The following is a 16168-nucleotide window of genomic DNA, read 5'->3' as shown; positions in this document are numbered from 1 at the left end:
GAAACCAATTAAAAAGATTTTTTTTCCTTCCAGCTAAAATGTGTAGGTCCAAAACTGGTTCCTTTTTTCAAGACAGCAGCCATCTTTTTTGTTTTAGCCATTCCATATGACAATCCTTCCTGGTTTGCCTGCCTCATCAAGTGCCTTCCTATTTTGTCCCTCTGCATTTTTGTTCTATTGCATGGGATGAGCCTAACAGAGAAACATTCTTATTCCAGAAGGATTCTGGCTGGATTGATTTTCTCTTGCATTGGAGATGCTCTACTAACCTGGCCTTCCTATTTCATTTGGGGTATGACTTTCTTTGCGCTTGCTCATATTATGTACATTTGGGGATTCGGTATGAGGCCTTTCAACCCATTAGCTGGTTTCACTTGTATTGTCATGGCCATGATTGCATACTACGCCCTCTTTCCTGGACTTTATGGTAGGTACTTTAATGTTTTTATCAATTCATAAATACCTTTATGATTTATAACCGTTAGATTCAATCTTGTTATTTACTTTTCTCTTACGTAAGTATATCTCAATCTTCATATATACATTTTTGGAAATAAAGGGTAACAAAAGTTAGTTTTATGTGTTATTTCAAGGAGAGAATGTTTAAAAATATTGCTTGTATATTGCAGGGTATTTTTGCGTGTAAAGTTTTAAAACATATTTACAAATAGTTTTGTAAGGATGTATAATTTTCTGTAAATGTAACTTGATAATTACAAAAAAATATTTGTTGTTTCTTTTAAGGTAATGTTTAATGGTATACTTTTGGGGTAGTTTTTGCATTCCTATACACATAGAAAATATCAGTTCACAAGTTTTACCTATTTATAAATTTTTGACAATTTATGTGTATAGTTGTATGATATTTGAGAAATCTATTAATCGATTTTATAGGAAATTCATTGAGTAAATCATCATAAAAATTAAGTGTGATTTAACTTGTTTCTAGAAGAATAAAAACGTAATAAGCCTTGCCCTGGGATGCAATATATAAAATAAAACTAATTTACGAAATGCAAGAAAAATTGAAAAATAAGTGAAATAAGTTAAAATTAAAAACAACGAACTGGTTGTCTATTTCCAGTCAAAATAAAGCTCAATGTAAACTAAACTGGATTTTATTAGACTGAAGTAAGTTAAAGTAAATGTTAAAATACTGACTACAGAATAAACTTATTTAGAACTTAGATGTTTACTGAAAATAAAATGAATTAAGAAAAATATATAACATGGTCAGCAATATGCAAAGTGAAGGTCCTAGCACAATAAAAAAAGATCTACCCTGTTAAAATAATCTCTGACAAAAAGAATTGAAAAATACTCTCGAATTTAATGCCCGCCCTATATCTAGTTCCTAGTAAATTAGTTATTGCATTTTATAATTACAGTTATACATACAAATCTTGTAATAGTTTAATAATGCAATCTTGTTGATGACGTATACAATTTTATCAAGGGATAACAAATACCAAAATCGATTAATTCCTACTGTAGAGGGTAACATGTACCATATAACTTATAAAGAATATTATTGTCTATATAAAATATAAATAAAATAAGATATTGTTGTTTGATATATTTTTAATAATTTAATTTAGATATTTGTCCTCGAAGGTGATGGGACAGTCGTCTTAACTCTGCACCTTTTTTTTTTTTCTCAAAGTCGCTATCAGGATAGTTAAACACCCAAATATTTAAAGTTATGAAAATTATCCGCTGACCACATAACAGAAAACTGAACTAAGAAAGTGCCCAAATTTAGAATGTAAACTCGTTGTCTTTGTCCATTGAACAGTGTCACTTTGTGACCTCTGTATCCCAACGACATTGATAGCTGACACTTTCAGCCAATTATGCCATAATCGACCAACCGAGGATATTTTGGTGCTAGACCGTTCAACTTGGATTCAATATACAATACTGAAACATTCCTATGGACAGATGAGACGTCATCTGCAAGTAAACAAGAGCAATAAGGTAAAGTTAGCAATCGTCTGGACCAGTGTTGCTACCATGAATGTATGGAAATCAAATAACTAAAATTTTTGAAGATTTCTCTACCACTATAGAAGGTAGAATAAAAAGGTACTCTCACACATCACAACTTTATACCGTACCGCTATCAGTTACTTCCCATATGTGTCTTTCGATGTACTTCTGAGTCACCTGTTATGTACAAATATATATGTACATATTTATGCATTCTTGAATGTTTAAATATAGACATGCAAGGTCCTGTATATTTTTATTGAAAATTATTTTAATTGTGCATTGTTATTATTATTAAGTAATTTGTTTCATATTTAGGAGCTTTCACGTGTTTGGTGCCATTTTACATAATGATAATGACAATCATGGTTTGGAGAGCTATAGCCAGAGTTCAGTTCTTCGAAGATTTGTGGACTTGGACCAAGCTTTGTTCCTGTGCAGGAGGAATCCTTTTTGCTGTCTCTGATTTTCTCGTTGGAATGAAAATTTTCTATCTCCCAGCGACTCAGCCTCTCCAACAGACAAATATAATGGTAACATACTATGCTGCACAACTTGGTATTGCTCTATCTGTAGTTGACAGCACAACGATTGCTACACTTACTACAGCAAACAGCATCTCTTCCACTTCCAAATCTTGTACAACTATTAAGAGCAACAAACCTGGCAATTATCAGAAAGCTACGGATAAACCTAAGAATACCAAACTTGCTGATAATGCACCACAATTAATTCTTTCGAAAGTTGACTGAGTTAAGTTTTCTTTTGTTACTTAATGTTGCAAAGAGGTTCGTATAAGTAATATTCAGGTTTTATAATATTTTTTACAGTGTATACAGATACATGCGTATATACATAGTTTTCTAAAGAGCCAGGTCTTATGATACGGTAAAAAATTGTCATCTGCACTGATGTTACTTCATAGTCAGTTAACTTCAAGATCTTACACTCAAAGTAACTGTAACTCAGCAACTTTCAACAAATTAATAATAACTCACGATTATGTGGCAAATTTTAATCTATTAAAATATTTACATTCCATAAAATTACCAAAACAGAATTAAATACATAACCATATGTGGAGTAATATAAAACATGGTAATGCTCCAATACCCTAGAAACTAGAAGAGGTGTCTGAGGATTTATAAATCTAAAAATTATTTCAATACACATGGTTGGCAGAAAATAGGTGTAAATCGTGTAAATTTATGTTTGTAAGAATAAAGAAAATTATCATAGTAGTTTTAACCTAAGGTAGAAATAAATATATTTGTGTCACCAGGAAAGTAACTGTTGGAATATTAAGGTGGGAACTGAGCAGTTATGTAAGTATCATAAATTAATGAAACCATAAATTAAGTACCAATACAAAAAATATTAATTTGAAAGCAGCTTTCGTAAATGCAATTAGGACAGGCATAAATATTTAATCACTTGTAAATTGTATAAACGAAAACAAAGAAACTTGTACTTTTATAATAACTTGTTTTTGAATCACACTAGAAATTTAATTAAACTCTGTATTTTCCTCAACTTTCAGTGTTGTGACTGAGCAAGAAGAAGCACTACATAAAACAAGGAAGGTACATGCACACTACAATCACACTTAATAATACAAATGTTTGATAATCAAAATGCACCTGCCAAATATACATGTACTAGGTTTGTTTTTTTTTTGGTTGGCAAAATGAAAGTGCTATTTCGTTCATATTTTTATACGTGTACGCAAATACAAATGACTAAACTTACAAAATAATTTTAATATTTAAATTATATAAAATGTGAATTACGTAAGATCTTTCCGAGTTAAAACAATGTACCATAACATACCAGTATGCTTCAGGTAAATATTACGTGTTTGAATTATTTTAATGTTTCTGCAAATTCTAGGAAATCCCTCATTTTATAGATGTTTATATTTAAACTATTTGCCATAATAGAACTGTATAACACTAGCAGAAGCTTAACTGATGAGTAAACCTTAAGAAAAGTAAAAAACTAAACCAGTTTATGTGTTTATAGCACTTGGTAGATCTTACTGAATGTTCTGGAATGTTTCATTATCAGTTATTTTATGAATGATGATAATCTTTTGAATAACTGTATTAAGATTTTTGTCCTTTTTCTGAATACATTAGTTTATTCACAACAATGCTAACCCAAGAAAAAACTTGATTTTGTTCGTTTTTGAATTTCGCGCAAAGCTATGCGTGGGCTATCTGCGCTAGCCGTCCCTAATTGGCAGTGTTAAGACTACATGGAAGGCAGGTTTTCATCTCTTAGGCTACTCTTTTACCAACGAAAAGTGGGATTGACCGTCACATTATGACGCCCCACAGCTGAAAGGGCAAGCATGTTTGGTGTGACGAGTCGAGCGCCCTCACCACCTGGTCATGCTGCGCCGAACAAAACTGAAACAACCAGGAAACTTTTAATTCCTATACAGTAATCAAAAGGATAAGAAATGAGATGGTTGTTACTCTATGTGATTATTCAGGCCCGGCATGGCCAAGCGCGTTAGGCGTGCGACTCGTAATCTGAATGTCGCGGGTTCGCATCCCCGTCGCGCCAAACATGCTCGCCGTGGGGGCGTTATAATGTGACGGTCAATCCCACTATTCGTTGGTAAAAGAGTAGCCCAAGAGTTGGCGGTGGGTGGTGATGACTAGCTGCCTTCCCTCTAGCCTTACACTGCTAAATTAGGGACGGCTAGCACAGATAGCCCTCGAGTCGCTTTGTGCGAAATTCAAAACCAAACAAACATGTGATTATTCAACGTGAGATAATTTTTTACAATAAAGTATAATATTTTACCATATAATAATAACATTTCGATTGTTCGTGTATCTTATCTTCTACAACATTTATATTGGTCATCGAAATTTTCCTCATAATTCTCAAAACATCTCATCACAATTATTTATATAATGAAATCTAATATTACTAAAATAATAGAGATCCTCTTCCTTGTTTTGTTGAGTTTCTCCGGTAAAGTAATATAGTGGCACCGACAACTAATGAGCTAATTTTTACCAACGCAAAGTGGGTTTAACTATCATTTTATAATGTCTCTGCCGCTGAAAGAGTAAGCATGTTCGGTGACGGAATTCGAATTCGCAACCCGCAGATTACGAGTCGACCACCACAGTCTTTGCTGATTTCTTATGCCATAGTACAGCGTATCCCAAACTTTCTCGGTTCACGGCACCCTCAGTGTCTCAGCAATTTTTTCATGGAGCACCTAAGAAAAAAGAAAAACGTAACAGTTCCATTTATTAAGTTTTTAGGTCCAAACAACTTAATACTTAATAAATATTTATGTTCTAACTACTTAGTAGCCGTTTGAAAGAATAATACATGTAAATTGAAAGGAAAAACAATATTTTTGTTTCATTTTTAAATAACTACAATTACTAATGGGATGTGTGCGCCTGTAGGGCACTGCACAGCTTAAACCTTGGAATCAGACTGGACAACACCACCCTCATTTTCTGTTTCACATTGATTTTCGCGCGGTACTAACTTGCTTTTTATCAAAACAACCGCCGAAAACCCAGCTTTACAGAGATATGACGTCACAAATGGACTTAGGATTAGCTGAGCTTTAGCACTTAAGAGATATGACGTCACAAATGGAATTAGGATTAGCTGAGTTTTAGCACTTAAGAGCGGATATCCATCTTTTACTGATATCCAGAACTCAATTAGTTCCATGCTGCTAAATTTTGTTTTTAAAGTCTTGTTACAAGACAACTCAATACAATTTTCTTCTTCTGCAGAGGTTAATTCTGATGGGACCTTAGCCTTGAATTGGCCTTGGATCCATGAAAACTTTTCCATATCTTCTGTAAAGTAAAGTGCATCAAGAGCTTTGCTTCATATGAGTGCCTGCAATCTTCCATAACAGCCGGACATAGAGCGGCCACCATTGGTACAAACACCAACGCACTGAGTTCAGTCTAAGTTTTTTTCACACATAAAACTGTCAAGGATCGCAGACAAGTCTTGAGCCTTTGTACCTGCAGTGATACTTTTACAAAATAGAAGGTCTTTAACCGTGTGTATCCAATCAAATGAACATCCTTGTTTCTATCCGTCGCTTCATCTAGCTGTAACCCGAATTCCTTCCCTTTCATTTTTTTTAATTAGCTGATCGTTGAGGTATTTGTACATGTGTTGGATTCTACGACTGATAATATTCTCGGGTAAAGACACCTTTGAAAGCAGTCTTCACCATATCCACTGCAACCGGTAAATTCAGTTCTTTTGCGATGGTGTGAGACTTTTTACATTTCACAACTCTATATGCGACCTTGTAGAAGGCTATTAAAGCATTGCTTGGTATTGATGCTTGTTTCAAAAATGTACCTTTTTGTTCTTTCAATTCTTTAACTTTCTGGTAAAATAATCATGTGATTTACTAGCCATGCTGAAACGATTAGTTTCTAAATGACGTTTTGGTTTAGTTAGAAGCATGAACTCTGGAGCCAAAACTTTTAGACATAATACACATTGTAGACACTCTTCACAAATGACATCTACCAAATTAAAACCAGAATCTAGTAACTATCATCATATTTCCAATATTTCCGTTTATTCACAGCTTTTCTGCCAGTCTGTAGTTCGCCATCTTTTTCTTCACTCCCACACTTCTTATTAATGTTCAAAAGTCTTTCCATTTTTATGCACAAGGGCTAAAAATCAACAAAATAATTCACTGAACTTTGGTAGACCTTGCACACGCTTGATCACAACACCCTGCAGTTATTTCGATTACTGACGGACCCAGAAAGTCGACAGGCATTTATATACAAAATCTAAGAAACGAGAAATTTCGAGAAGTTACTGGCGTAGCCGAAAGTACAAGTGAAACAAAAACATATATCAAACATTCGAGAACGTCATCTAAAGGAATGTAGCGCGATCTAAATGTTAACACTGTGAACAATCTTGAGCTAGTAGTTCGTGCGGTGTCCGATAGAGGTCGATACTATTGTGCTTCCCTTGAAAATTTGAAATATCCCGCGGTGCCCCTCTGAGATCGTCGCAGCGCCTTGGCGCACACTTTGGGAACCACTACCACAGTATATTGAGACTGAGAGGTTATATAAATGTTGCTTTCTCTATGTAAATTGAAAAATGTGTTATATTTTGAACATACATTAGGTTAGCTACTGTACACCTTTTAACACTAGCTTTGATTGTTTGTTTGTTTGTTTTGGAATTTCGCACAAAACTACTCGAGGGCTATCTGTCCTAGCCGTCCTTACTTTAGCAGTGCAAGACTAGAGGGAAGGCAGCTAGTCATCACCACCCACCGCCAACTCTTGGGCTACTCTTATTACCAACGAATAGTGGGATTGACCGTCACATCATAACGCTTCCACGGCTGAAAGGGCGAGCATGTTTGGCGCGACGGGGATGCGAATCCGCGACCCTCAGATTACAAGTCGCACGCCTTAACACGCTTGGCCATGTCGGGCCCTACTAGCTTTGAATCATATTTAAACGTTGTTTTTTTTCTGTTGTTTTTAATGTAACAGTTTTGAAAGCCAAAGGCCTGGAAAGTAAAAAACCAACAGGTCTAATAACAGTCACTCTATGTCTGTCGAAAAGTTCTGCTAGAGAACGTAATAAGGTACGTAAAACGGTCCCCAGGTGGCAAGTCAATGTCGACCCTACTATGATCAGGTTGTTGGTACATCGTTGATTTGTTTGTTTATTTGTTTAGAATTAAGCACAAAACTATACAATAGGCTATCTGTGTTATGTCCACCACGGGTATCGAAACTCGGTTCCTAGCGATGTGAGTCTGCATACATACCGCTCTGCCCCTGTGTGGCCCAATGTTGCGGAAGTAACGTCGCTCGATGAAATTACAGGTATAATTAAAACAATAATAATAACAATAAAAAGAATAAAATACATTTTATTCACACAACTATTTTCATCTACAGATCTACACCCCTTTACGTGTATTTTCTTATCTAATTTAATTAATATTAGATACGTAGATATACGTAAAATTGTAACTCAATGAATGTAGAGTTTTATGAAAAACTTTATTTTTTCTGTTTTGACTGTTATGATTATTGGCCTGGCATGGCCAAGCGCGTAAGGCGTGCGACTCGTAATCTGAGGGTCGCGAGTTCGCGCCCGAGTCGCGCTAAACATGCTCGCCCTCCCAGCCGTGGGGGTGTATAATGTGACAGTCAATCCCACTATTCGTTGGTATAAGAGTAGCCCAAGAGTTGGCGGTGGGTGGTGATGACTAGCTGCCTTCCCTCTAGTCTTACACTGCTAAATTAGGGACGGCTAGCACAGATAGCCCTCGAGTAGCTTTGTGCGAAATTCCAAAACAAACAAACAAACTGCTATGATTATTATATAAAAATTTCATCTGTCAAAAGACGTGCATGTGCCAGCTTTTAAATTAATGAATTTTTTTTCTACAAATTAATAATGTACGTGTAGGTTTTGTTATGATAAATTAACACGTGGGATTAATAAGTCGCAGCTCGTCTTTAGTTGTAGATAGTGAATGGATTTAATTATAAGAACTTAAGAGTGAAAGTAAAAAAAAATGTCAACCACACTATGTTTGTTATATCCAATGACGAGGAAGCTTTCTTTCACTGCCAGAATTTATCAACCCAGCTGAGATACAACAGTTTAAGATAATGATGACTTGACAGCTAATATTCAGAGAGAGAACGTGAAAGCCTTCTGATTTTGGAGCTGTCGATCGATAGCATAGAGTACTACTAAGGTCCGGGGCCGTGGGTACATTTTTAACGATACGGTCAAATCACATTATTTAATCTTACAAGAACAGCATGGCCAAGTGGTCAGGGCGCTCGACTCGCACTCTGAGGATCGCAAGTTCAAATTCCCATTTCACCAAACATGTTCACCCTTTCCGTCGTGGGAGGGGAGAGGACTGTAACGTAACGGTTAATCCAACTATTCGTTGGTAAAAGAGAAACTCAAGAGTTGGCGCTGGGTGGTAATGACTAACTGTCTTCCCTATAGTATTCCACTACTAAATTAGGGACGGATAGCACAGTTAGCTCTAGTGTGGACTTGCGCGAAGTTCAAAAACACAAAATCCAGCTGATGAGAGAACGCCTTATCACACCAGTAGTAGATTATGCAGCTCCAGCATGGATAACTGTAAACAATAAAATAATTAAAACCAAACTACAAACAATCCAAAGCACACTCCTCACAACTGCATACAGAGTTCCAAGAACTATATCAACTCAATCCACTCACAAATATTCAAACATACCAACCGTACCAGATAGACTTCTACATAGTACAATAATGTACTTCGATAAGAATTGGATGAAAAACGAATTACTATGTGAACTAGATAGGTACCTCATACATGATGAAGCTAGTCCTAAATTTCTCTCCCCAGTTAATCTATATTTTAGACATAAAAATAAATAAATACATTAAAAATAATAATAACAATAATAATAAAAAAGTGCCACCAACAAACTTGATATTCTGCTGATAGAGTGAAATAATAACTATATATGTGCCACAATACGAGGCCTGGCATGGCCTAGCGCGTAAGGCGTGCGACTCGTAATCCGAGGGTCGCGGGTTCGCGCCCGCGTCGCGCCAAACATGCTCGCCCTCCCAGCCGTGGGGGCGTTATAATGTGACAGTCAATCCCACTTTTCGTTGGTAAAAGAGTAACCCAAGAGTTGGCGGTGGGTGGTGATGACTAGCTGCCTTCCCTTTAGTCTTACACTGCTAAATTAGGGACGGCTAGCACAGATAGCCCTCGAGTAGCTTTGTACGAAGTTCCAAAAAAAACCAAAGCCACAATACATGGACATTGCCTGAAAAGGATCAAAATAATATTCAGTTACACAATTACAAATTTCAATCCCGCAAGACCATAAGTACGGGGAGGAGGAAGGAGTCATAGAGAACCTGACCCTGCAAGGTATGGACATTTCTTACCCAAACACCGAGAGAGAGAGAGAACATCTTAAGTAGTTTTGTGCGAAATTCACTACAGACACAACTAAACGCTGGGTAATATTGTATTTAGATTTCATCAAATGATAGCAGCATTTAAATGTTTGCTTATGAAACTATATAATTAACAGTTGGTATATAGTTGTTTAACCAACGTGGAACCAATGATAACAAAGTACACTGGTACATTAAATACCTGCTATCTGTAAAGTAACAACATGTGAGGTCTAGTGTGATTTTTGTCGCTGTTATTACGACTGTTACTTTTAATTATTTGGAGTATGATTTGTTAAACAGTACTTTACCATTAATATCTCTTTGTACGAGAAACTTAGACGTTATTTTTGTGCAGTTTTTATTTACATGGAATTTTCAGTTTCAATATACACGTATATTCTGAATTTTGAAAGGCAATACAAAAAACTGTTTGCATTATTTGTATATGATATCTTTTCTTATTGCTTATATTTGTTAAAGACAAGTGCTAAAACTGTCTCTATTTTATTCAAACTACTTTAACAATTATCATGACACAAAAACTGCCATATGTCGGTGTAGTGTGATCTACTGATCGGTAGTTTGTGTGACATTAATCATCACAGAACGTGATATGTTAAAAAGAAAATATATTTTTGAAGATAAAATTTCATTTTATAGGTTGTAACTTATCAGATCATCTTAGGCCGTATTATAATTGAATCATACGCCAAAGAATAAAATGGAAATGTAAGAATTTTGATGTGGAAAATAAATCTCTTAGTATATTAAAGCAGAGAAGTAATTTTAGTAAAACAACGAAGGAAAGAGAGTGGATAATCGCGTCTTTATTTTAATTGTTTTCATACTTTAATTCAAATATTTTTCTAGCCTAGTACGGCTACGTTTCTAACTGTGGAAAGTAATATCCAAAACCTGTAATCTGTTAAATGGACGCTTAGTTAGGTTCAGAATAATCAGGTTTTGTGCCAACTTGTCTTCCAAGTAAACTTATTTACCTGTAAATAGGAGTGGATGTGTTTTACAGTGTTATTGCTATAGGTTCGAAAAGAAAAGGGAACATAGCTTTAATAACTGATCGTAGAATAACATGTAATGCTTTATTGTGTTTGCCGAAAATATTTATATATGGATTGATTAGGTGAAATGGACGAATAATTTGTTTGTTTTTTATTTCAGTGTAACTGAATGGTTGGTTCATTTCAAGGATTGTGTATTATTAGAAGCTAACCTTTTTGCAAGTTATAGAATTTTTTATTTGATTAACTATTTGATAATTTGATTAAAAGTTGGAGTAACTTGTGTAATATTTATTCAATCGAGTGATTAAACATTAAAACGTTTCTGTTCAATTTTTCATCCATCATAAACTGAGGTGTTCTCCAACAAACTGCAGTAATAAATTTTGATGTTTGTAACGTTAAACTCTATGGCTTCGTTAGATATATAAACAGGGTTACTCATTCAACTTTATCTTTTCAAAAACACCATCACCAAATATGCTCGCCATTTCATCCGTTTTGGTGTTACAATGTGTGGTCCATCCCACTGTATTTTTACAAAGAATAACTCTAACTCTAGTCTATCACTGCTAGATTTAGGATGACAAGTGCAGATATCTTTTGTGTAACTTTGCGTGAAATTAAAACCAAATCAATCCAATCTTTTCGAATATTTATTTTCTAAAGGTATAAAAATGTTACTTATCTAAAACACTTATTTTAAAATATAATTTGAATTCTTAGTGAATTATTAAAATATATGTCTTGTGCTTAGTCAACAGATAATTTTAAAGAAAGAAACTTGGATATAATTAGCTGGAAATATAGCTAAGTGAAGATACGTTGTCAAAAATTATATTAAACCGGTTTTCTAATCAAGCTGGATTTAAGCTAGCAGTTAATATGCTCAGACTGTGAATACAAGGATTCATGTTTCGCAAACATCATTGCTGTAAAAACGTACCCCACAGTATGGTAGAGGAGTTTTGAAACACAGGTCTTATCACATCGTTGATTTGAAGCCGGTCACAGGATTATTTGGGGAAAAATGTCTCTCTTACACTAACTAAAACACAAAATAGAATGAGATATTCTTGAAAGTAGTGAAATGACGAAAACAAACGATTTATCTTTAAACCGTAACTATGGCCAAAGTAACTTTAACAAAATCTGGCAAAGTTTATTCATCTAACTTTCCCTCCATAACTGACCTGCAATGACATTCCCTTAGGTAATATCTCTGTCATAGTTATTGTCGTCACATTATAAAACTCTATTGTTACATCTTGTTATCCACAGTCCCTAAAAACATTTTTGTTTTCTGTGTAAACTTATTTGTTTCAATTTGCATCATATCTAAAAAGGGTAGATCAATGCTCTGTCGAAGCAACTAGTACAAATTGTTGTATCATATTTAAAGGTATCCAGTATCCTTGACCGTAGTACTCCGGCTTGTGACTGTGGTATTTTCGGATACATCGGCTTCCGTTAGAGTAATTGAATTTATTTCGTAGAATAACAAAATGTTCAATAGAAAGTTTTATGCAAAATTGAAGTGTGTTCCATGATTTTGACTTATTTACGCGTAAAGAAGAATATTAGACACAAGTTTTAGTCTCAGACATAAAAATAAATAGAAATAAATGTATTCATGTTGGGTGGCGTCTTTACTGGAACATGTTTGGCCTACTATAAATTAGTTGAAAAATTGTTTTAGACTAAAAAAACATTGTATAACACAAGGTACTATAATGATATTATTATCAGGTCACATGCGCTACCCACATGACAGTTGGTCATTTCCATTGCAAAACAATAGAGGCTGTATCACTGAGGTATCACCTGACTTGCTAGCGGAAAATATTACTGCTAACTTCTACACAGTAGGTTTATCCTACAGATATCTGTCCTATCAAACGTGAATGGTACAGGACAATGCGTTTATTTAAAAAAAAGTTTTGCAACTTTTATGGCTGACGCTATATTTTATGACCACATAAATCTGTGAGTGCGAAAATTTTGGAGAAGAAAGTGGTTACATAATGAGTAGAAAATACAAAGTATGCCTGCATACTTACACAGATTGTGAGACTGACTCTTCTCTTTTTTTTTGAATCCAGATGAAATATTGTCAGTGAACTATGAGTCTTTAATCCGAAACGTTTTACGTGTTCTGCTGAAATTATTTTCACGACTTCCTAATAACTATCCCTATACCTTATAAAATTTCAATTTTCTTAATTTAGTGGCTTAGATTAGTTTTCAGTCAAATAGATATAACTGTTATCGAAAGATGTCATTGTTTAATAGGTAAATCGGGATTTTCGTCCAGATGCTGACAGCATTCACTTGCGTTAAGGAGTGACACTGCAGAGAGAGGAGCCAATAGTTACCAACACATTGCAGACAACACGCGCATAAATATGTTGCCACAACATATTTGTACATGCCGATTAGTGAGCAGTATGACGTCCTTTATATGACACAAATAATTGTTTTTATACAACTTCAGAGGTACAATATGTCCTGCCCGCTCTTTGTTCCTACACTACTGATAATGACTTACAAATGCAGATGACACCTAAAACGTTGCATCTTCCAAAAGAGTTACATTATAGGTTTTTCTAATTCAAAGATCTGTTATTCCGCAACTATGAAAGCATGTATGTCAGTAGTTGTGCTTCTATTAAATCGATATCTGAACTGTTGAATCATGTCAGTAAATCAATGTAAGGTTTAGTTTTTACAAGAGTCAAACGGACCATAGTGTTATTAAACACTGGGTAAATCACCCATATATTTTAGATGTCCTTTTTACTAGCAGTGGCCAGATGATTAAAGCACTCGACTCGTTTCTAATAAAACCTACTGATATTATACTGCATAAAGCAATTGTAAAATTATGTAAACTCGGACATGAATTTTACATAAATTTAAAGAAAACAAGTACGACTACTCCCTTACGCAAATTAATTGCAAAATATGGTCATTTTACAATATTTTCAGCATGGCGGCCGGTGTAGGCTCGCTGGACCCGCTGATTTCCTTTAATAGTCATTTTTCAGAATGCCCATTGTACAGATAGCCCATTGTAGAGCTTTGTGCTTAATTCAAAACAACAACAGAAAGTGTTTACTTTTAATTTTGTGGATGTATCAGCAATATTACTAATACCTCAAAATATTTTACTTAATCTTTCTCCGGGTAGAGGGAGCTAATGTCTTTTATAATATTTTATTGCAGCCGTAGTTACATCTGTTATTTAGAAATTAGTTAAATTGGTAAACAGTTGATAATAGGCCGATTTTATTTCATTTTCACAAAGCCTTTGTTAGCTATTCACGAATTACATGCATTGAAAGTTAGTGGAAATTAAAATCCTATAGTTAGTTATGGAGTGAAATCGTAGCATTTAAATTAGATCGGTAAGTAAATTTTATTTAATTTTAAATATTTTCTACATTATACTTGTAATATTATCATGGCTTATTGGTCCGATTACTCAATGTACTGTCTTACTAGTGACAGTACGAGCTTTGTAAATTGAATATTAGAATAAGTAGAGTATGTTTTAAAATTATAACAGTAAGCGTACAGCAACAGAATAAGTTGAGCAGCAAACTAACAGTAACAGTTATTGCCTTTACTTAAAAATTAGTAAAGAAACTGAGAAAACACAGTGCTAGCAGTAATAACAGTGGTTCTATTTTTTGATGTTGAAAACATCAATCACATTTCAAGTAATTGAAACAAAAATTTTGCTCTTTCAAGTTTCAGTAGTTAGTGAACTTTATAGTATAAATATAATTTATGGTTTCTAATTTATTTCTATTGCTGTTAAACCATGATTTACCTACTTTATACTTACAATAACTTTGATTTACCTTTCAGTAGTTTCATGGGTTCTGTGTATCATATTTTGCACAGTATTATCACATTATCTGTAAAATAATATTTTTATTAAAGTAGACTTAGTAGAATAGTATGTGTGTAACTTGTAATGACTACAGTGCTAGTAATAGAGAAACTATGTAATTTATAACTTTGGTATGGTTAGAATGTGCAAAATAAACTTTATTTAAGGGTATAATAAATTATAGAATATTTAAAAATAGACGTGCAGTTTTCTGGGACTTCCATTTTTTTTGCCCAGCATGGCCAAGCGTGTCAAGGCGTGTGACTTGTAATCTGAGAGTTGTGGGTTTGCAACCCAGTCGTGCCAAACCTGCTCGCCCTTTCAGCCGTGTGGGCGTTATAATGTTACGGTCAATCCCACTATTCGTTGGTAAAAGAGTTGGCAGTGGGTGGTGATGACTAGATGCCTTCCCTCTAGTCTTACACTGCTAAATTAGGGATGGCTAGTGCAGATAGCCCTCGAGTAGCTTTGTGCGAATTTCAAAAGAAACAAACAAATCCATTTTCTTCTGTTTAAAAACAGATCATACAAGCAACCTTCCAAGTATTTGGAACATTGTCATAGTCCACTGAGTTAAAAAAAATTCACCTATCATTATTCAGTGCCTTAAAAAGGAATAATTATTTTATCAGGGTTAGCTCCCATTCTTCTCCAACACAGCTTTGGTATTATAGCTGATACATTAGTGGGATTTGTCAATTGATTAATTGTCTAGCTCATTATTCACTTGCATTCAGCTAATTTATTATTTTTACATGAGACATAGACAGTTGGAATAACTAGAAATGCTAATTTTGAGTTTATTTGTTTTTGTGTTGTAAGAATAATTAAAGTGAACAACCCTTGAATTAATAAAAAAAACTAATGTGCAAAATCATAACAGCGATGTAGTTATTACTTAGATATTTTGTATAATTGAAAGTACTAGTTTTGATTAGTTGGTTATTTTAAAGATCTTAGTTGATTTAATTATAAGTTTGATTATTTTATGTGACACTAAACAATTTAATCAGTTCTTATAGGTAGTTTAATTAATCACCTAGCTATACCAGATATCATTTGAATAGTCCTCCTCTAAAATTTTCAAATGATTTGATGTATAGTTTGGTAGTTATAGGTATCTAGTAATTGAATAATTCATGCCCCATTATTCAGTTATCAGTGTTCTTCAAGCTATAGTATAGTAAAAGCAAGAAAAATCTAAAACGGGAAGGTGGCAGGTGTTACCAGCTAGTTGCTTTTCTTCTGGTTATCAGTTAAACATAAC

At 34.3% G+C, this 16168-nt stretch overlaps 1 protein-coding gene across 2 annotated transcripts in view; it reads left to right on the top strand.

The window, feature by feature from the left end:
* The window catches only part of LOC143253017 (serine/threonine-protein kinase tricornered-like), a 113188-nt gene that overhangs the window by 11782 nt on the left and 85238 nt on the right, over positions 1–16168 (top strand). The window contains exons 2-3 of one of the 2 annotated variants that reach the window (XM_076506056.1): positions 34–427; positions 2308–2522. In XM_076506056.1, the coding sequence (XP_076362171.1) occupies positions 34–427; positions 2308–2522 (609 nt within the window). The remainder of the gene's footprint in view (positions 1–33; positions 428–2307; positions 2523–16168) is intronic. The other variant, XM_076506058.1, reaches the window with a different exon arrangement.

The sequence above is a fragment of the Tachypleus tridentatus genome, chromosome 6 (genome assembly GCF_004210375.1).
Source record: "Tachypleus tridentatus isolate NWPU-2018 chromosome 6, ASM421037v1, whole genome shotgun sequence".
NCBI classification, from domain to species: domain Eukaryota; kingdom Metazoa; phylum Arthropoda; class Merostomata; order Xiphosura; family Limulidae; genus Tachypleus; species Tachypleus tridentatus.
This window is presented reverse-complemented; position numbering and strand designations above follow the sequence as displayed.